The 21,282-nt window shown below is 42.0% G+C and overlaps 2 protein-coding genes across 2 annotated transcripts in view; both read right to left on the bottom strand.

Moving 5' to 3' along the window:
• The window catches only part of drap1 (DR1 associated protein 1), a 5,118-nt gene extending 2,534 nt beyond the window's left edge, over positions 1-2,584 (bottom strand). The window contains exons 1-4 of the mRNA XM_088990701.1: positions 1,953-2,584; positions 1,566-1,638; positions 1,236-1,329; positions 1-55 (exon numbers count right to left, since the gene is read on the bottom strand). The exon at positions 1-55 is cut by the window's left edge and continues 71 nt beyond it. Coding sequence (XP_088846827.1) covers positions 1-55; positions 1,236-1,329; positions 1,566-1,638; positions 1,953-1,994 — 264 coding nt within the window. The 5' untranslated portion in view covers positions 1,995-2,584. The remainder of the gene's footprint in view (positions 56-1,235; positions 1,330-1,565; positions 1,639-1,952) is intronic.
• A 6,706-nt stretch (positions 2,585-9,290) lies between these two features.
• Positions 9,291-19,958, bottom strand: rela (RELA proto-oncogene, NF-kB subunit a). Its single transcript, XM_088990700.1, has 11 exons — positions 19,804-19,958; positions 18,507-18,542; positions 18,244-18,389; positions 17,001-17,146; positions 16,572-16,663; positions 15,988-16,122; positions 12,486-12,590; positions 12,192-12,407; positions 12,017-12,097; positions 11,860-11,946; positions 9,291-10,400 (listed from the first exon to the last, which is right to left on the bottom strand). Exons 1-11 carry the CDS (start codon positions 19,808-19,810, stop codon positions 9,574-9,576), a joined length of 1,878 nt encoding a protein of 625 aa, XP_088846826.1. The 5' UTR covers positions 19,811-19,958; the 3' UTR covers positions 9,291-9,573.
• Positions 19,959-21,282: the final 1,324 nt, after the last annotated feature.

The raw sequence follows: 21,282 nt of genomic DNA, 5'->3' as shown, positions 1-21,282 counted from the left end.
TGCCACCAGATCTTTCAAGAAATCAAACTGCTGTTCCAGCTCGATGCATTGTTTTCTGTCCATATACACAAAGATCAGCTCATCAACAAATTCCTTTGAGTACAGTAACATCTGTTTTTTTACCATAATCTGTTCCAGAAACCTGTTCGAAAACCGATTTGGTCGAAAACCGAAACAAAATTTCAGATTATAATTAATATGTTTTTTTTGTCGTGATTGAACAATACAAAGATGCCTGCTCACAATGGAACGCTACACCAGGATAATGCGTCTGTCACAATGAGACGCGACACCAGGAAGTGACATTAGAAGGAAGCGGAGGGGAGTCGAGTAGTGCATTCAGGTGCGCTCCATTCGGCCGAGAACCCTTTTTTACTTGTAAACCGAGGCATAAAATTTGAAAGGTGCTTAGACATTAAATAGATTATTATGGATTATTATTGTAAAAAAAACGGATAATTTTAGTCAAAAATTGAATGGGTCAAGAAACAGAGATGTTTGAAAACTGAGATTTGACTGTATTTGACTTGACTTTGTATGGCTTCAATTTGAGGCCTTGGTGGTGACCAATGTTCTTAGTCAATGCGAGTGTCGAACCGTCTTTGTCCTAACTATTGTCCAAGATACAGCTTCTTGTTGCTTTCTAATTTAGGTTATAGCAGACGTGTGCCCCATTTTCAACAAGACGTCTTTAATCCACTGGTGAAAAAGGACATTTTGATTCACTCTTCTTTAATCTATATCTGTTTCAACCAACAATGTGTTGGTTGGATCTCATTGCATATTTGGGCACTTATGATAGAGAAAAAAAAAGTTGCAAATAGGCGAGAAAGACAAGAGGCGCTGCAAGAAGGAGAGGTACCGCCGCTCGTTCCTACCGACTGCTGTCAGGCTTCACAATTCTCAATGATCACATGTGAAAAAAAGAAAAAGGAAAAAAAACTGGACACTTGTAAATATGGGTTGTTGCAATATATCAAAATGCATTTCTTGATTCTGCACTATGTACAGTTTTTTTTTTCTCTTATGGAACGGTTTTGCACATTTACATTTGCACAGTATACAGTTGACATTTTTATTTTGTTATGCTTAGAATATCTTGTTTTCTATCTTTTCACCCCACCCCAACTCCATCCCTTTTCAATTGCTGCTGTGGACTGCAAATTTCCCCATTGTGGGACGAATAAAGGTATTCTGATTCTGAGCACGCAAACGTCATTGACAGCAAAACTTACAAGTGTGACGTCGTCATGGTCTTTGCATTTTTGGATTGCGTGACGTGACAGGCCTTAGTGAGCAACGACTCCAAGAAAAGCTCCAAGGCTCTCGCTGATGTCGTGGTAAAGGAACCTGCATTGGCTTTAAAGATGATGACACAAACTTGTCTTTTAAGCAATGGGGTTCCTCCAAGATGATGCCATAAGACACTTGAAAATGCATAAATTGTGGTTGTTTTAGTCTAGAAGTTCCTGACTATCATATGTTGGTCATATTGATCTCCTTCCCCACCTTAGAAAACTTTTTAACCCCTTGTCAGCACGGCAAATGTTAGGAATAAAGGATACAAATAATAACAGGTACTGCAGCAGCCACTTTGCCTATTTCTTCATCCGTCTGCATAATCTTCTTAATCCTTGCCTGAAAAAAAGAAAACAACACATAAAAAGTGTCTGGTAAAAGAAAGACGTGCAACAAACATTTCGGAACGCTTTTACAGCAAGCAGCTCGCCGTGCTAAAAACAATGCGAAATAGTGGCGAATTTGAGAGAGGTTATGGCGATAATTTGGGGGAATGCCAGTGCGTTTCAACGTGCTTTGATCGACAGACGTTTTGTGTTCACCTTGGAAAGTACAACCAAAACCAAATGAAGTTTATAGAATAACAAATTTGCATTGACCAAGATTAGCTCGTGTTAGCTTTACGGGAGACATCGGCATTGGTAAACACTTACCGGTGGAAATCTCGCGTTGTATTTCTTCTTTTTGCTCGGCATTGTGAAGTCAACCCGATGGGTAACACACACAGGCGCTTGCGCGCGCACGAATGCACACACACAAAAATGAAAGATTACTCCGGAGAAATGAAAAGGTCCACCGGGCGGGCAGACACCAAAATAGATGCGCGACCGTCCCGGTCGGGCTAAGTAGTTAGCTTAGCACGTTAGCACGTCGTCGTAACTCGAGTGGTGGTTGCGTAGCTTGGTGCCCGCAAGGTCCGAGCGCCCGAAAGTATTTTTAAACATGGTTGAGGTAGGGGCGGGGGGCGATTGTGTAAAATGCGATATTAAATAGTTACCGTGTTAAAATCCTTGAATATGACTATTTTAAATGTTTAATGTTTACAAGTGAATGTCATTTTATGTACAAAAAAAATAATGTTCCTTTTCACTGTTTATTGTTTGCGCATTTCTTGTCCGATCCAAACCATTAAAAATGTCCACCTCATTTTAGACATTAGATTAGTTTAGCCTTTATTAGTCTTCCATTGGAGAAATTTACATTTAACAGCATCAATGTTATGAAAGGAAGAGGAAAGTAAAATAATTATCAATTTTCCGGACGGCTTTATCCTCATTTGGGTCACGGGGGGCGGGGGGGGGGGGGGGGGGGGGGGGGATGGAGCTGTGGTGTCACACGTGCGCCCTGCGGCGCTGACGTGTGTACACCTTTGACGTTTTTCAGTGAGCCTCTACGTGTCACTTGCCTGGGAGATCTGACAACGAACCTACTTACGAAAAAGAGAAACATCAAACTCTTTAGAGCCTATCCCAGCCGTCTAGGCAGGGGCCACCCGGAATTGGTTGCCAGCCAAGGCAACCAAGCCAATCGCAAGGCACAAAGAGACAAAAAAACAAGTCACTCTCACACTCACACCTCGGGACAATTTGGAGTTAATGTTAGAGGTAACCTGAGGAACCAGAGAAAACTCACGTACCCACGTCTGCAACTCACAACCTCTTCACTGTGTATCCGGCGTGCTAACCAGTGCACTACAGGGCCGTTTTAGAAAAACAAAAGGCAGACACTCGTGCGGCGCCATCTTGAAGCTTTGTTACAGCTGCAGCCATTATGAAAACACGATATAAACAGAGCGCACAAGTTAATGAATAACTAGTTTTAAAATTTAAAGTCAAACATGATGAGTGCTATTGTGATTTACATGGGACAATGTAAAATTTTGGTTCGGACCTCAGCAAGTATCATGGAACTTTATATGCTTGATTTGCATTCGGGGGCTGAATAAAATGATGTGGCGGGACCAGATTTGGCCTTGACTTGCTGTAGCTGGAGATTTACACTACTGTACCTCCTCCAGCCACAGACGGACAGCGGCCACTCGAAGCTGCAGTTTCCAGACTGAAATAAACTCATTTTTTTTTTACATCGGGTTGACTACCTGATCAGCGATCACCACGTTTGACGAAAAGAAGGTAAGAGATTACACTTATCTATCATCTGTAATAAAATGAGCAAATCGTATTTGTAAAAATATTTCACTTGAGTCCGTGTTCACGTAAATATGTACGGAAGAGGATTAGGACCACTGAAGAAAAAAATATATGGTTGGCAAGATTCTCACTTTATTCTCAGAATTCTGACTTTATTCTTTAGGGCCACTGAAAAAAAAATATGGTTGGCAAGATTAATAATCATAAAATAATAATAATACATTTAATTTATAAGCACCTTTCAAAACTCTCAAGGTCACTTTACATTCACAGGAGAATTCTGACTTTAAAGTGAGAATTCTGACGTTATTCTCAGAACTCGTCCCAAGCCCGATTAAATACAGAGGGTTGTGTCAGGAAGGGCATCCAACGTAAAAGCTTGGCCAAAACAAACATGCGGATCAAACCTCTAAAGATGGAGGACACTGACTTGATGTGTCGACCCCTTGAAGGGAAAAGCCGAAAGGAAAAGAAGAAGATTCTCAGAATTCTCACGTTAAAAGGTAAAAATGGGAAGCAGAAGACGATTGATGACTTGCATACATAATACAGTAAGATGTAAGCGTTGCAGTTTCCCTGTTGTGTTATGTACATGCCCACTGTACTGTATATGAATGCAATCGTTTTTTTTTTTTGCAACAATGTTTCTTGTTTTGTCTGCTGAAGCGTGATTTTGCAAATTACCATACATTCCATACTGTGTATTAAAGGACAACCGATGTCACTTTTTTATTCAAATGCAAAACACCAATAAAAATGACTTCACACCAAGACGTCTTGCATTGCTTGTGAATCCAAACAATGGCTTCAGATTCGGATAATATGCTTTCTTGTTACACATCCAGTTATGAATATGATTCAAATACACTGTAGCTCTGAAGAGGAAATCATACATGTTTGCAATCGATTAAAGAATTATATGTGCCATTTTGAGGCAACATTCGGGGAACACACCCAAAAAAAAAGAGGCACAAAATGGCGAGATCATGGCCAGCTCCGTTTCTTATATGGCGCTTGGATGCCCTCTTTTGGCGGCTTTTGTTAATGCAGTTCCGCGCAGGGCGGATATATCGACAGTACGGTTATATCGACATTTTTTTCTAACTCCCGAGAATATCGATATAACGAGACTTTACTGTATGACTTTATTCCCAGAATTCTGACTTTAAAGTAACTGAACTACACACCGGTGACCAAGTAAGGTACAAAGACAAAACAGACACATGGTCACAGAAAGGGACTGTCTGTTTCAGGTCCAACCAAGGTCATACAACGTTCAGACAGAGGAAGGTGCTGTTTTAAGAAGAAACCGCCGAGATCTTCTCAAAGAACCAACCATAGCAAGTCAACGAACAGAGCCTGTAACAGAGACTGTTGTAACACCTCTAATTCCAGGATATGCTATCCGAAAATCCTCAAGAAAAGTGAAACCACCTGAGAGACTGATTGAAAACATTTAACATGTTTTTCTAAGTGATCATGTGGTGAAAAGATGATGTTAATGTTTCAGACTTTATTCAAGTTTAAATTTTCTAATTATACTGTGTGTGTTGCCATAATTAAATTCGTTACATTTGTTAAAAGTAAAGAACTCAATTAAGAAAGGGAGATGTAATGATATGAGCAAATCGTTATTTGCTTGTTCCACTAGTGATGCCTGGCTATAGACCAAAGGAGCATGCGCTGCTGCAAGTCCGTCACACGAGAGCCTACGAGAGGCACACATGTCAATTGCTTTCTCCCTCCGACCAAGAAGACAGTCCTAATAAAGAACCTCAACCCTATCCAGAAGTTGTATCATTTACCAAACCCGCTTACACAAAGCTCCACTGGCTCCCGATCAAATATAGAATCAACTTTAAAATTATTCTTTATACATTTAAAGCTATCCATAACCTTGCCCCCCACATACCAATCTGACCTTCTTCAAATTTCTATTCCCTCTCGTTCCCTCAGATCCTCTTCCTCCCTCCAACTCTGTGTGCCCCCTGCTGCCCGTGTCAGCACGATGGTTGAGAGCTTTCAGCGGCTCTGCCCCCAAACTCTGAAACTCACTTCCTCCATTTCCATTCGTAACATCCCACCTTCAAATCCCATCTCAAAACCCACTTATTTAAAATTGATTTTTCTGTCGCTCTATCTCTTGTTCCTATTTATAATTGTATTTCATTTATTGTATTTTATTTATAATTGTATTTTACTTATTATTGTATCTATGCTTGTGTGTGACTGTAGTGACCTTGAGAGCTTGGAAAAGCACTTGAAATAAAATAAAATATTATATATATAGTTAAGATTTAGGAATTAACTTTTTTTGCTAGCTAGCTTACTATCTATTTGAGTTACTTCCGGGTAGAGTGAACGCTGGCTCGTGTGGCTGCCGCTGCTCACCCACAAAAAAAAAAAAAAAACGTTTCTTGTGACTGTAAATTGACCTTGAGAGTTTTGAAAGGCGCTTAGAAATGAAATGTATTAATATAATAATAATGATGTAATGTAAGGAAAGAGATGCCCATTTCACGGTAAGATCAGGGCATTGTCATCAAATGGTGAGTACAGTTTTTGCATTTTTGAATGTTGCTGTGCCGATTACCATTTTGTGTTTGGGAGCCTTTTACTAAGCGAGTTGCTTGTTCTGTAGCCACAAAGGGACATATGTCTTCTCGTGCCGGTATCAAGCCAGGATAAATACAGAGGGTTGTGTCAGGAAGGGCATCCGACGTAAAAGCTTGGCCAAAACAAGCATGCGGATCAAACCTCTCAAGATGGAGGACACAGAAAACCTTTAGTCGTCACACAATGGGGAAATTTGCAGTCCACAGCAGTATTGACATATGTGCTGACGTTGTGGGGACCCCCCACCCATTTCTGTACATTTTCTATTTGTCTTGACGCATCTTTTTCATGAGCAGTTGACATAGTTACCAAATAAAGTAATGCGTTTTCCTTTTTTGTTGCAAAACCTGGATGAATTTACAATCACAGAAGTTGAAAACATCTTCGAGAATCTTTTATTCAACGATGAAGCAAGTCGGTTTGAATCCAGTTCCTCAAAGCCGTTGCCAAACAATAAAATGATGATTGCCAAACTTTAAAAAAAACAAACAAAAAAAAAACAGTCGATCATTTTTGTTTTTTGGCATTTCACATTAGTTGGCACGAGAACAGATTAGCACAAACATGTTTTCCTCCAAATTTAAAATATCTGCCTTGGCTCAAAGGTTGCGGGGGAAACTGCAATAAACAACCAAACACAACATGACGCTTTTTTTACAGTTCATTGCGATGCAAGCGGACATGAACGTTGCCCGTGTTATTTACAAGTAGACCCTTCATCATTTGGTTCTGAGCACATGATTACCATTTGGAGAGATGTTTAAAAAAATAAGAAAAGGACATTGGTCCACTATTGTAACAAAGGTGACAGACTCATTAAAGACACAACTTACCGAACAAGTCTGTTTGCAATCCGAGTCCGAAAAGCAGACCTGCTGTCGTCGTTTAATAATAATAATAAAAAAAAGGTGAACATGTTAAGAAACTTCAACAACCTTGATAAAAATCCATTTGAGCATTTGTTCAATAGCGGAAAAATTCAACTCGTAGTGTAAGTACGAGTACCAGTCGGCTCTTTGTCCTTACCAGTCAGACAATTCAGTGCAAGTCAAGGTAACGATGGAACTGCAGTAACGTTTTTTTTTCTTTTCTCATGACCAAATGACATTTCTACACTGGACGAACAGAAAAGTGCTAGTCACTAGTTTTAAGGGCTGAAACAAGGATAGACAAGTTTTATGGCGTCCAAATGAAGGTTGGGGCTTACGAGTAGCACGTGGTTAGCAACTAACGATGCGTTAGCAAAAAGCGGACGAGGACGTGGAAATCAGAAAAATGCTCAAATAGCTTCTGACTGACCGTTTTTCCTGGTGTATAAGGATCACCCAAAAAGCCTTCATTTTCTTCAAAAGATCACCACGCGCCTCAGATGAGAAGCAATAATGAGCCACAAGTCTCACAAATAGAATCAAAAAACGGCGACTCCATTTCCCTACCGTGGAAGAAGTATTGCACAATGCATGCCGAGAACGCCGTTTCATGTCAATAATGTCTTAAAATTACTTTAAAAACGTTGAATGTTTTTACAATTTCACCATCATTTCCGCTTATAACACAGTAATTAGAAATGAAAAAAAATGGTGTTTTTGGCTTGTTTTTGTATTTAATGTCTCCCCAAAGATTTTTTTATAATCTACAGTATTTCGGAAAAATTTAAGTCGAACATATTACATGAAAAACCTTTTGGAACATAAACATTTTAAAGAAGAAGGAAGATTGGTAATCTCTGAAAATAATAATAATAATAATACATTTCATTTATGAGCGCCTTTCAAAACTCTCAAGGTCACTTTACAGTCAGAGGATCAGTTTTTCTGCGGGTGAGCAGCGGCAGCCACATGCGCCAGCGCTTACACAACCCGGATATTTATTATTGTATTGATAAAACCCTGGAATATTTTAGAGCTCATTAAATGGGAGAAAATAGCACACATTATACTATTCTGCAATTTCTATATTCGTGTTTGACATTAAAAAAAAAAGGAAAATGATGGCCAAATGTGACTGTTTTGTTGACATTCGCTTTATTTCTTTATCGATGTAAATTTATCCACTGTGAGATTACTAAAGGCTAATCTAATCACAGCAAGGGTGTCAAAATCATTTTATGCCATGGGCCAGCCACATTGTCGTTACGGTTTCCTCTCAGTGCCCGTTATGAATTTGGTTAAGTCATTGGAATGTTTCATGCCCTCGCATATAACATATAGAACACACAACAAATTAATGAATAACACGTTTTCAAATTTGTAGTCAAAAATAATAACTTCTTGTGGTTTACATACGACAATTTGAAATTTTAGTTCGGACTTTAGCAAGCATCATGAGACTTGACATGCTTGATTTGCTTTCGTGGGCCAAATAAAATGATGTGGCGGGCCGGATTTTTCTCGCGGGCCATGATTTTGACAACTTAGTCTACTGGGTGCATAACCCCGGCCTCTACTGTAGCTCCTTATTACGGCGCAGTTTATATAATGTAAACGTTTTTGAAACAAGTCATTCCTTGAAGGTCCGCCTTGATGTCCAGAAAATACGTTAATTTGATGATGATACGTCTGTGTAAGCTCTCTTGATGATGATAATAACAATAATAATAATACATTTCATTTTTGAGCGCCTTTCAAAACTCTCAAGGTCACTTTACAGTCACAGGATCAGTTTTTCTGTAGTGAGCAGCGGCAGCCACATGCGCCAGCGTTCACTCAACCCGGAATACCTCAAATAGATGGAAAGTTAGCTAGCTAGTTAGATAGCTCATCTATAGCAAATAGATAGCCAGCTAGAACGCTAGCTAGATAGCTAGCTAGGTAGCCGTCAAGATAGCTAGCTAGGTAACCAGCTAGATATATATAGCAAATAGCAAATAGATAGCCAGCTAGAAAGCTAGCTAGGTAGCCAGCCAGATAGCATGCTTGATAGCCAGATAGCTCAAGTGATGGTCCATCCCAACACCTCATGATGACTAACTAGCTTTTTTTTTGGGGGGGGGGGGGGGGGATGAAAATGATATACAGTATATGACTCAGCATGATTCTGACTTGATCTTAGTTGTACTCACTGGTGATTTTTACTATCTTTGTCACTGCTTTATTACCTGTACAGGTATATGATAATTGTCCATGTTAAGCGCTTTGTTGCAGCTTCAGCAGCTGTTGTTAAAGCGCTATATAAATCAATATGTATTGTATTGTATTGTCTTGTGTGTGTGTATATATGTGTGCGTGTGTGTGTGTGTGTGTGTGTGTGTGTGTGTGTGTGTGTGTGTGTGTGTGTGTGTGTGTGTGTGTGTGTGTGTGTGTGTGTGTGTATATATATATATGGCATCTTTGGGAGTCAGATTGAAGGGCATGCATAAGCGGGAATCATATTAGTGGCGAGACACCGTCATTCCCTCCAGTGCCCTGAATTGTCTTACAGAGTGAGAACAAAGAGCATCCTAGGAAATGGACGTGGAATAAATGCTGAAAGGAGGCATTCCAGAGGTGCCACTCTCAGCAGGGTTTCTTTAAGTGGGGTGTCCCGAAACGAAACCGGCTTGGCTTCCGCTGTTGAAAATGGAAATGAGATGATCCTCGTCCACGGAAATCAACTCGTCAAACTCGTCCAGAACGGCGGGCCGCGGCGGGTTGTTGCCGTTGTTGGTCAAGACGTCCATCATGCTCTCGTTCTGGAGCAGGTTGACGATGCTGTTGGGATAATTCATCCAGGTGCTTCCCGGGTTGCCGGCCGGGTCCGAAGCGTTCTGCGCCGCCGTCAACGGCGCCGCCGCCGAGGGGCCGACCCGCTGGCCGTTGCCGCTCTCGTCCGGCGGGTTTAGGAGGTCCACAAAGTCGTCCATGTCGAGGCTGTCTAAGTTTCCCGAAGCCTGGGCTTCCGAAAAACTGGGGAACTGCGGAATTCCCTCCTCGACGGCGCCGGCATCCGCTGGGAACTGAGAGCCCAGTATGGGGAAGTAGCCGGCGGTGGACTGCGGGGTGGCGCCGCTCCCCTGCGAGGCCGCCGGCTCTTGGGTGACGACCGAGCTGATGCTGGGGAAGAATTCCTGAAGGTCTGACAGGTTGACGGTGGGGTAGTCCTGGCTGGAAACGGGCGGGTGGTTCACGGAGCATGCCGAAACCCGGACGGCTTGCGGCTGTGGGCCCAGGTTCAAACTCTCCATGATCTTCCACGTTTGGTTTGTGGCCGCGACCGAATTGGAAGATGGCGACGAGGAAGAGACGGAGGAGAAGGAGCAGGGCAAAGCCTGCGCCTTGGTCTGGCTCGAGAACATCTGGCTGGCCTGCATGTGAGTGAAGGAGGGCTCCGCCTTGGCCCCGCTGGCAGCTGGTGGGACTGCGGCACAAACACAACCCACACCGTCAATTTAGAAAAAAACAAAAACTAGGTCACGACCACTAGGTATAAAACCCCTTTTGAAATTTGTATGCTATTCAATTTTCTTTGTTCAGTTTTTATTTAGGTTTATTCATTTAAATTTTTATTTATTGGTACACATACCGCCATTTGCCAGGATAAAATATTAAATTCTGACAAGGATAAAGAATAAAACAAGTTGTCTATTGGCCCGGGCGGCCCGGTAGTCGAGTGGTTAGCACACCGGCTTCACAGTGCAGAGGTCGCCGGTCCGCGTCCCGGTCCGGCCTCCCTGTGTGGAGTTTGCATGCTCTCCCCGGACCCGCGTGGGTTTTCTCCGGGTCCTCCTGTTTCCTCCCACACTCCAAAAACATGCATGGCAGGCAGACTGACGACTCCAAATTGTCCCTAGGTGTGAGTGTGAGAGTGACTGTTGTATGTCTTTATATGCCCTGTGATTGGCTGGCAACCAATTCAGGGTGTCCCCCGCCTAATGCCCGAAGACAGCTGAGATAGGCTCCAGCAACCCCCGCGACCCGAATGAAGAATAAGCGGTACGGAAAATGAGATGAGATGAGATCTATTGGCCCCTCCAATAACGATATGAATTACAGAGAATATATTTGATTGTTTTTATACTGCGTTGTAATCTAACATTCCGTTAAATTTACAACAACAAAAAAAGAAACACAAAACTTATAAGCAAAATCAAATGTATTATTATTATAATAACAAAAAAACGGGGGAAAAAAGATATACACAAGCACACACGCACGCACGCATAGATAGATAGATAGATAGATAGATAGATAGATAGATAGATAGATAGATAGATAGATAGATAGATAGATAGATAGATAGATAGATAGATAGATAGATAGATAGACAGATGAATGAGACATTTCTTGCTTCACCAATTTCTTGGTGAAGCAACATAAGACATAAGACGTCATCACCCGCAAAGAAAGAATGATATGGGTTTTTTTGTGCATTAAGATTGTATTTTATACTTATGCACTATGTACAGTTTTTTTCTGAAACACAATCTGTGCATGCAAAACTTTGTTTTTCTTTTCAACACCCCACCTCCTTTCAATGCTGCTGTAGATTGCAAATTTCCCCATTGTAGGACTCTTAAAAACTTCCTGATTCTTAAACAGAAATATTTTAAATGCCAGAATCATTCATCACACGTTTTTCTTGGATTCATAAATGAGACAAAAAAAAGTACCACGCCTATTTTGACAAAATCTGGCAACCGCTGACTGAAGGAACTAAGCCGAAAGTAAAACAACAATAATCGTGTCAAGAAATCTGTTTTCAAAGTAAAAGGGGAGAGTCCAAATTAAAATTTGTTGTGAAAAAACAAAAAAACAAACAAATGAGGTAGAGTTAAAATGTCGTGCGGAGGGATGAAGAAAATGCTGAACAGACTCACAAACTGGCGCCATCGTCGGCGGAGGTTTAGTTGGGGCTGTCCTTCTGGCGGGGGCAAAGTGTCGCCGATCGGGTGGCGGAATCGACCCTGAAATTCAAATCGGCTTAGTAACTGTTCGGCGAAGGGGGGGTCGGGGCTTCTATAAGTCGTGTCATACTTGCAGACAGCAGAGATCCCAGTTTCAGACTCTGGAACATATCGCCGGTGCGTTTGCGCTTCTCATTCCACCGATATTCGTCTGGAAGGGAGTGAGGTGGGGTGGGACGTAAAAAGGTCAATCAGAACCACAGTTCAGCCATGCATTTGCTGGAGGGAGGTCTTAAAAGTCGTACCCCGCTCGGCGGGCAAGTACTGGAAGTCCATGGGCTCGCTGACCTCACGGTCCGATGGCCGACGCAGCTGCACCTTGACGCGGACGGGCTCGCTGAGGTTGGCGTCGCGGTAGGGTGGCGTGCGGAACACGATGGCCACCTGCCTGTGGACATCGGCTTGCGAGAAGGTTCCTTTGCCCTCCCAGGAGTCCTGGAAGAAGCGCACCTCGATGTCCTCTGTGGGAGGGGGCGGAGAAAAGTTTGGAACAGGAAGTGGACCTCGCCTTCCAGAACACGCCCGGTGGCAGGTTTGACCTTTTTGTACTTTGTCACAGAGGAGAAAGATTTCATCGCCGCCTTTGCAGCTCCCCGAATTGCGGTTTACTCTGCAAATCTTCAACTCTGCCGTGTTTGGAGCCCCTGCGACAAGACAAAAATGAAAGAAAGAAAGAAAGAAAGAAAGAAAAAAGAAAGAAAACGCAGAGATTGAGAATGCAGCCGGATGAGTTGAAATCAGATCAGACGTCGCTTGAAAGCCGGCCGAGGCGAACTTTCACGATATTAGTGCTAATCACGCCGTTGATTTTTGAGGAACTAACTCATCGAATGAATCATTTCATTTCACACTATGGCGCCGTCGTCTTCACTAATGTCATTATGGGCCGCGTTAAAATGAAGCGTGGCAGTGAATGCTTGTTGCTATTTTTTTAATATATTTAGTTTTGTGTTTAGTTTTGATATTTTTCTCTATCCATCAATCTATTGAGCTAGCTTGTGAGCTAGCTACAGTAGGTAGCTCACTACCTAGCTAGCTTACTTGACAGGTAGAATAGTGAGCAAGCTAGTGAGCTAGCTTGCAAGCTAGTTAGCTAGCTCACTAGACAGCTGGGATAGTGAGCTAGCTAGCTCTTATCTGTCAGTCTATCTATTTATTCGGGCAGCCATGGACGGCCAAACTGAAGTTGTGAGTGGCGTGGAAGTGCTGACGAACACAGTGACTAAGACTGGGAAGCATCGTTGAAGGGATTGTATGCTGGGCTATCCTGTCTGCTAACGAGGTTGTTGGAGCTTTCGCAAAAGCCAGCATTGTTCCAGAGGAGCCAAAAGACATAGAAGATGAGGACTTTGTTGGATTTGTGGATGAGGATTGGTCAATAGAATAACACACATTCGATGCTATCGGCTTTATTAACATTCAAATGAATTTTGTTTTGCTCCCGTGCATGCTAACGTATCGATTAAGTCAGCGTACATTCTACCATGCCCACATCCAATAATAAGTCTTGTTTATGTGTGAAATATAGAAAACAGCACCCTTAACCGACGCTAAGCCTTTTAATGCGTGGAGCGTTTTGTAAATATGGCACGCTCACTACCTTTCCGGCTAATGGTTGTCATTATCGTAGCCATTATATGAAGACATGATGTAAGCAATGTGGCCGGGAGCTGTTTTTTTTAAATGGGTGAGGCCCCGAGTCATGCTTTCATAACCTGAAATGCATACGTGTCCAGAATCTTACTCAACACATTTGCGGCAGCATTGGGGACAAACCGAAATGAGAAAACAGTGTTTGGAATGCATCAATTCCTGCGTCACTGCGGGTTTTCAATATGATTTCAATCAATAAGCCATTGTAACGTGATTGGCCGTAAGCAAGGAAATGCAATGTGTGATACAATTCATATCAACGGCAAAGAAAATTGCAGTTACTTTGAAAATCAAGCCCGGCCGAAGCAGGACTTTTGCTTAGACTCGGTCCCGTGTGTCTGCGCTGTGTGCGCGGGAATTTTGGTTGAAGAAACCATGATTGAGAAAAATGACTTCCGAGTTGGGGAGATACATGCGAAAACCTGCAAGCTTGTGTTTATTAATATGAGCAAAGAAAATATTATTAGTTTCTGTTCATTTTACTCATGTCATTCATGTTTGAATTTGTGAAATCCTTTTTGAGATTATATTTGGAAAATTTGGATTGTCGTTATTTCTCAAGTCAACTACAATACTGTTTTGGTCCAATCACGTTTTGGGCCAATTGGCTCCATTTTCACATTTGAGACCAATAAAAATATCCCCAATGTCCTTCATCTTCCTTGAAATGTGCTGGATTTTCGTAAAGTGAAGCAAAATAGACCAAAACTATTTTACAGGGATCCCAGCCAAGGGAAATTAAAATCGAGGGAAAAAAATGAAACAGATCAGCCGGGGGTTAAGGGGGCCGTAAATTCACGAATACAAGATTGCATATTAAATATCTGCTACATAATTATACACAGGGCGGCCCGGTAGCCAAGTGGTTAGCACACCGGTTTCACAGTGCAGAGGTCGCCGGTTCGCGTCCCGGTCCGGCCTCCCTGTGTGGAGTTTGCATGTTCTCCCCGGACCCGCGTGGGTTTTCTCCGGGTCCTCCGGTTTCCTCCCACACTCCAAAAACATGCATGGCAGGCGGATTGACCACTCCAAATTGTCCATAGGTGTGAGTGTGAGAGTGACTGTTGTATGTCTTTGTGTGCCCTGCGATTGGCTGGCAACCAATTCAGGGTGTCCCCCGCCTCGTGCCCGAAGACAGCTGAGATAGGCTCCAGCAACCCCCGCGACCCTAATGAGGAAGAAGCGGTACGGAAAATGAGATGAGAGAGATAATTATACACATACCATTTATTGTGTTTATAGAGGTTTTTCACCAACTTTGGTCATCCCCCATCAAGTCTCATTCAAGTTAGTTAGTTTCGTATTATAAATCATCATTAAAATCATGGTAGACTACAGGTCAACAGTAATAAACAAGACCTATCACAATTTCCTTCATAAGAATAATAATTTATGAATTGGAATGACTCACCAGGTAATTTGTAATTCTGCATTCTCAATCTTTTTTTCTCTGCATGTTTGCTTCCCTCACAATGCTGTTTGAGTGACGTCCAACCTTTGCCAGCAGAGTTGATCACTTTTCCATCGCAAAATGCTGCAAAGGGCTTTCCCTGGATTTTTAGGTTTGAATATGAAATCTGAAAGCGGGCGTCCGCCAATTTGTTTTTCTAACCATGCCAAATTCCACATATTCTTTATCCCTCCATCCAGAGACGTCACCGTTCCACTATCACTCTTGTGTAGGATATCTCTCTTCCACGACATCTTTACAATGTGAAAAGTAGTGCGCTCTCCCGAGCGAGCAATCACACATAACACGTGCACGTCATAAGCTTTACATCAAAACAAAATCGATATGGATATCTAACCTACACTGTCTATACTATTAACACATTAAACATGTAAGTACCAAAAATGCAACAATGTTTAGCGCAGGTTTATTGGCCAAAAGCGCGGTAAGGGAGCTGCCATATGTGTTTTCACGTTTCATCGCGCAGTCTCGTGATATTTTACTCCTGAGCGATCCCGATTGTCAACGGAAGCAACCGACATCAACCAAAACACACAAAAGCATGCTCACTCAAGCACGACGCATTCTGATCAACATATCACCCTTCAAAAAAAATGTTTTAGTGGTTGGATAAAGAAATAAAAGAACCTTTTTGAAAATATAAAATATCACTTTGGCGGAAAAAATAGCGGAATTCCGTCTGGAATCCCTGATTTTAAAATACCAGTCTTGAGTCGAACATTTTGTGTCCATGGAAACTGTTGCTAAAATTGATTTTAAATTGACCAGTCTGTGTGTATCTGTTGAATCAAGAAAAATAGTAGTAAAGCTATATTTTGTTGTTGTTGTTGTTAAGAGTGTACGGAAAAGAACAAGTCAGTTGACATTTCAGTTGGGATTCAGCAGATGACGCTGCATGCGAATATTGCATCACTCACTGTTGTCAAAGATGGGCTGCGAGACAACAGGATCCAGGGGGAACTGGTCCCCCGAAGGCAGCGTGATGGAGGCCTGGAAGCAGAGCCGCACCGAATTCAGGTCGAATTCCTCCTCCCACACCTTGGCCTCGTGAACTGTCGCCAAAGACACAGAGGGGGAGAGGGTGAAGGCGTGGCTGACACTTTGGGGGGCGCAGCAATGACATCAACGCATCCTGTCACAAGGCCACCTTCAATGCTTTCGGCATGTTTAATTGGTCGCGGGGGTTCTTCCCAGCGGCAGAAAAGTGATGTGAGGGCTGGTTGATGATGCAAGAAATAACTTTGAAATCACGAGGAACCAACGCGACAATGCATTGGTACCGAAACTCAACTTTCAACATCACTAGAAAGAACACCCAGAAAATAAATGTTTGGGTACTTGAAGGAATACCCCTCAAGGGTCTTTATGCTAATTTTCTATTAGCTTGTCAATAGGATTTCCTATTGACAGTTAGCATTCGTCCGCACTCACCAAAAAAAAAAACAGTGGGTGAGTGGGAGCTGTAGGGCGGGTCTTGTATTTATTTTTTTGGGCTACTTACTGTTGAAGGGGTTGTTGTTCGTCTGCAGCCGACACGTGATGGCTTCAATGACATCCTTCTTCTTCACACACTGAATGCCCAAGTTCTGAAAACTGATGACACACGTCGCACAAACGACGAGTTATTGACAACAAATACTATCTGCCTGTTCACCTCATAGCAACAACGCAACGGGCTATGCGCAGTTGATTTATAAGGTATTTATTGCGAGGGGTCAGTGAGCTGATGTTGATCTGGCGGTACTTTTGCAATTACGCGGCAGCACTCGGCTAGCGTCCCGAAACGAAAGAGGCAAATATGTCACGAGCTAATCTGTGCTGTTAATGATCCACTCAGCTTGCAGCGGTGGAGTCTGTAACCCCCCCCCCCCTCGCCCCGCCCCCGATCATATGTGGCTCATACTCGATGGCGCTCCCTTTTATACGCTACCTGTGTATCCGTCTCTCCTGTAAGTCGGCTTCGTAGTAGCCGTGCTTGCAGTCTTTTCCCACCAGCTCGTGCGGGTGAGGCTTGTACGGCGTGTTCTTTGTCACCAGGGAGATCCGAACACGCAGTGGGCCGCTGTAGTTGTGCACCTGTCCCGGTATACACACGCACACGCACAGACAGAGTGAATAGAAGGATAGAAGAAGACAGATGGGCAGAGGTGGAGTCCTGATATTTTTGTATCCATGTGTACCTAGCTTTATTTGATTGGAATGTCTGCACTCATTTCTGTTAGTGTGTTAGCCTCCCCTTGGTTTTTAGTATGAGAGCTTAGCATCATAGAACTAAAACGGAAAATTTTAAATGTATTTTTGAAAAAAAAAAAAAACACAAAGTAGTATCTTAATATAATAAAAATTATTAGGGGGAAAAATAATCAATCTAATGCCCGTTAGCAAGAAGCTAGCAGGCTTTCACCTACACTTTTTGTACGCGTTCTGAAACGTCCGAAGATTCCACCAAAACTCTGTCAGGAGTGGAATTGGTGTTGAAGTGATACTTCTCTCCAGATCGAGGAGTTTTGGATGTTGGGCGAGGGGGCTATGCCTCGCCTGAATTGTGAGTGGAAGCTACAGAGTCTCTTCATCCTTGAGTATTTTGTTCAAATTGAGCAATTTTGATTGTCAGAGTACTGTTATAAGATGACTTTAAAATAATGAAGTATTTGGGGATGAAAGTCTAGTTGCATATTTACTGGTAATAAGTGATGACATTTGAAATGTTTTATTTGTTTATTTTCAATTTACTTATTTATTTATTATTCATGTATTCTTTATTTATTATGTTTTGTGTATTTATTATTTATGGATTATTTATTTATGATCATTTCTTATGGTTTTATTATTTATTTATTCTTTATTGATGATCATTTATTGTTTATTCATCACTTATTTGGAGTTTTTGTTGTTTATTTCTTAGTTATTATTTATTTATTATGATTTATTATTTATGTATGTTTTTATTATCGTTTATTATTTATTACTTATTTAGCATTTATTTATTATTTATTTATGAATCTGTTTATTTGTTTATTATGTTTATTATTTATTTTTTCCTGTATTATATTTTTATTATTTCTGTATTAATCTACCCATTTATTTATTTTTTATTTGTTTGTTTGTTTGTTTTGTTTTGGATGGTGGCACCTTGCACAATTTTATTGACTTTGTGGACGAAGTGAAGTCACCTTAATGGCCGGGTGGGTCTTGGTGGTGTCGTTGCTTTTTTCCCCAGGTATGCTACCCGCTGAGCGGCCCTCACATTTGTACCGGAACCGCATCCCGCGCTGCTTCGGCTGCTCAATGATCTCGATGAAGGGGCTCGCTGTTTGGACTTGACAGGACAACAACGAGGTGGTTAATGTACACCGTATGACCGTCCCATAATCGGTCAACGCGAGGCGGAGTGGTTGTGGAATCCTTTTTTATTTGTCAGGATGAGTCGTCGTACCTGGGTTGAGAGTGTTCATTGGCCATCCGTACACACCTGGAATGTATACAAGGGGGATTTTGAAACACAAAAAAAGGGGAGCGCAACAGACAGAAAAAGATTTCAGCACATATTTGTGGCTAGTTTACATTCTTGGTGCGGTCACAGCGGAAATGCCCAAGGAGGTAAAAGGTCACAGAGACACACTGAACATGCTGACTTGACAGTAAAAAGCCACACCGCAAAATAAAAATAAAAGATGGTGTCAAATGACACACGGACAAATCCGTTCTCAAGTTTCTGATACTTAATGAATTGTTGCACTTCATGAAAACAAGTGATGTGTGACACAAAGGTCACGTGACCAACTTTAGAGACATGGAAGTATGTTTACGTCCTGTAGACCTACGGCAGGACAATTCAAGTTGGTTGCATAAAATTTAAAGACGATACACGTGAGGCCACAACACCGTGTGTGATACACTACAGCCATTTTTAAGTGCAATAATATTATTTGGAACTTTTAAGTTAAATACAGTACTTAGTGTGTCAAATGCTTGACAATCACGTCACTTTTCACATGCCAAATACTATTGCTGTTTTTAAGAGTAGAGCAACGGAGTTTAAAGCTGTTTTAGTTGCAGTCGGTTGCATCCTAAAAAAAAGTTCCTTAAAAAGAAGTCAGAATCATTCATCATTATCAAAGTGTTCACACAACTTAATGATTGGTTGAAATACTTTTGGGGAAGAAAACGTTGTCTCCTTTTTGGGGTTGTTCTGACTATTTCTGAAATGATAGCAGGTTTAAAAAGTTTGAGAAACCACTACCACAAATTTACAACCAACCAGTTGTGATGCAACTTGGAGCCCACCCGAGACAATGATGAACAAGATAACATCTGACATATTTTCCTTTTTAAGATAAACTGCTCACACGCAGGAAACTACCTTTGTATGTGGAATATTGAACAGTGAAAAAGCGAGGATACTACATATTAAACGACCTCATTTTTAAACGACGTCCGGGGCCTCGAGAGTCGCAGTAGGAAATACGTGACCCAACAGGCCCGTCCCCAACTCCACATTCACTCATACCGGGAAGGTTATTCATCTCAACACAAGTTCATACGTTCACCTCGAAGATACCGCACGCCGAAGTAAGTAAGTAATAACAAACGTTGACAAGGCACTGGCCGTGGGGGGATTCCCCAGGGCGCAAAACAACACCCCGTCCACTTTCACCTCCCTGCCCCTTCCGCGCTCCCAAAAAAAAGTTAGCTGCCACGCAGCAAAAGCGAGCGAAAGTGGCTCAACTTACTGGCCATGGCTCCCTCTAATCCCCGCGGGCTCTTCGGTCTCCTTTTGTCAAGTTTGTAAGCGCCAAACCGTGCGAAGATTTGGCAAAAACGGGTCTCGAGTCAAGTGAGTGCTCAAGTCGCCGCCTCCACTCTCCGCCCACCGAGATACAGCCCTGAGCCGCGCCGGGACGGGATGTCAAGCCGCATGTGACGACACTACGCGCATTTTCCGGTAAAGTGGCAACATTATTGTCCTAAGTCGTTGACGCAACATTGATTTGTTTACTCAACCAAAACAAAGACGGGTAGAGAGGGAGAAAGAACTGTTTGTATTGCAGCAACGGGACTGACCGAATGTTCCATTTCGAGCACGAGTAAAGTGGAACATATTTCAAACATAAATTAACACGTGCGGTTACACGAAAAGCAAGTTGAAAAATCGAATTTGGAGTACGCTACGTATAGTCGTCACAAATTGCAATCCGATCCTGAGCTAACTCAAAACAACAGCACAAAGTATGCTTAAGTTCATACCATTGAAACTAATTAATTTGTATCTTGGCTAGTGATCTTAATTCGATTTTCCTGAAACTTTATGATCTCACTTTTCAACGTGTTTCGGACAAGACAAGCCTTTACTGTAACACATGATTGTAGTCGCATAATTCCAAATTTAAAGCGCAAATCCAGCATTGTAGCACCCGGAAGTTTAGACCTTTATTTTATTAAAATAAAATAACTTGTTCCGGTTGTATTGAGCGCTACCTTGATGCCAAAATTGTATTGCTCGACACCAACCACTCAACCCAGCGCGGAAATACCCAGATGACGCACTTGTGGATTAGAAAAAAATCGTGGGTGCGTGGGAGAGACGAAAATCATAATTTGAATTCAGTCATCGTCTGGGGGACAGTTTCGTTGTTGATTCTTTGTTGCAGACCACGCGGCACTAAAATAGTGTAGAGGACGAAAGCCAGCCACACTTGTTCTTGTAACCACTTTGATATCGAGTACGTATCGTGAACCGTATCGGTCCCATTTTACGAACGCGTTTACTGGAAAGGGAAGGGCGATAACACAACTCCACGTTTTGCCCATGAGATGGCGATGTAGGCGAGTAAACATAACAATCGCCCGAAGACTATTTCACCAGCGGTGGGCCGTCAGAGCCAGCAAGGCCTTCTCTGCTGGCCTAACATAATCAGACATCATTATCGTAATTATAATAAAAGTCAATTTCATTAAAAAAGTATTTTTTCTAAATATATATATAATTATTCTACATACTGTTTTCTTGATGTTATATTATATCCATTTGGTTATGCTCCTTTCAGTGTTGTAGTTTTAGGTCAGAGTTTTTAATCCAATCAGAATTCAGCTAGCTTGTGTCGCCAGGCTGTATGAAATCTGACCGACGCCTTCAGAATCAACAGTGAGGGTGTCTGTACGCTGTACATGAACGGGCACATGTAGTTGATATATAGTTGCGATAGCCAATC

Source organism: Hippocampus bargibanti, linkage group LG02 (genome assembly GCF_051943395.1).
Source record: "Hippocampus bargibanti isolate YZ-2025 linkage group LG02, ASM5194339v1, whole genome shotgun sequence".
Classification (NCBI taxonomy): Eukaryota; Metazoa; Chordata; class Actinopteri; order Syngnathiformes; family Syngnathidae; genus Hippocampus; species Hippocampus bargibanti.
The sequence above is the reverse complement of the archived record's forward strand: the minus strand, read 5'-3'. Positions and strand labels throughout refer to the sequence as shown.

Excerpts from the sequence above, each read along its gene's own strand:
- rela (XM_088990700.1), bottom strand. Across the intron at positions 12,591-15,987 it reads GCAGCCCATCTTTGACAACA|GGGCTCCAAACACGGCAGAG; the intron begins GTGAGTGATGCA and ends GTCTTGTCGCAG. Across the intron at positions 10,401-11,859 it reads GCCGACGATGGCGCCAGTTT|TCCCACCAGCTGCCAGCGGG; the intron begins GTGAGTCTGTTC and ends TTTGTGCCGCAG.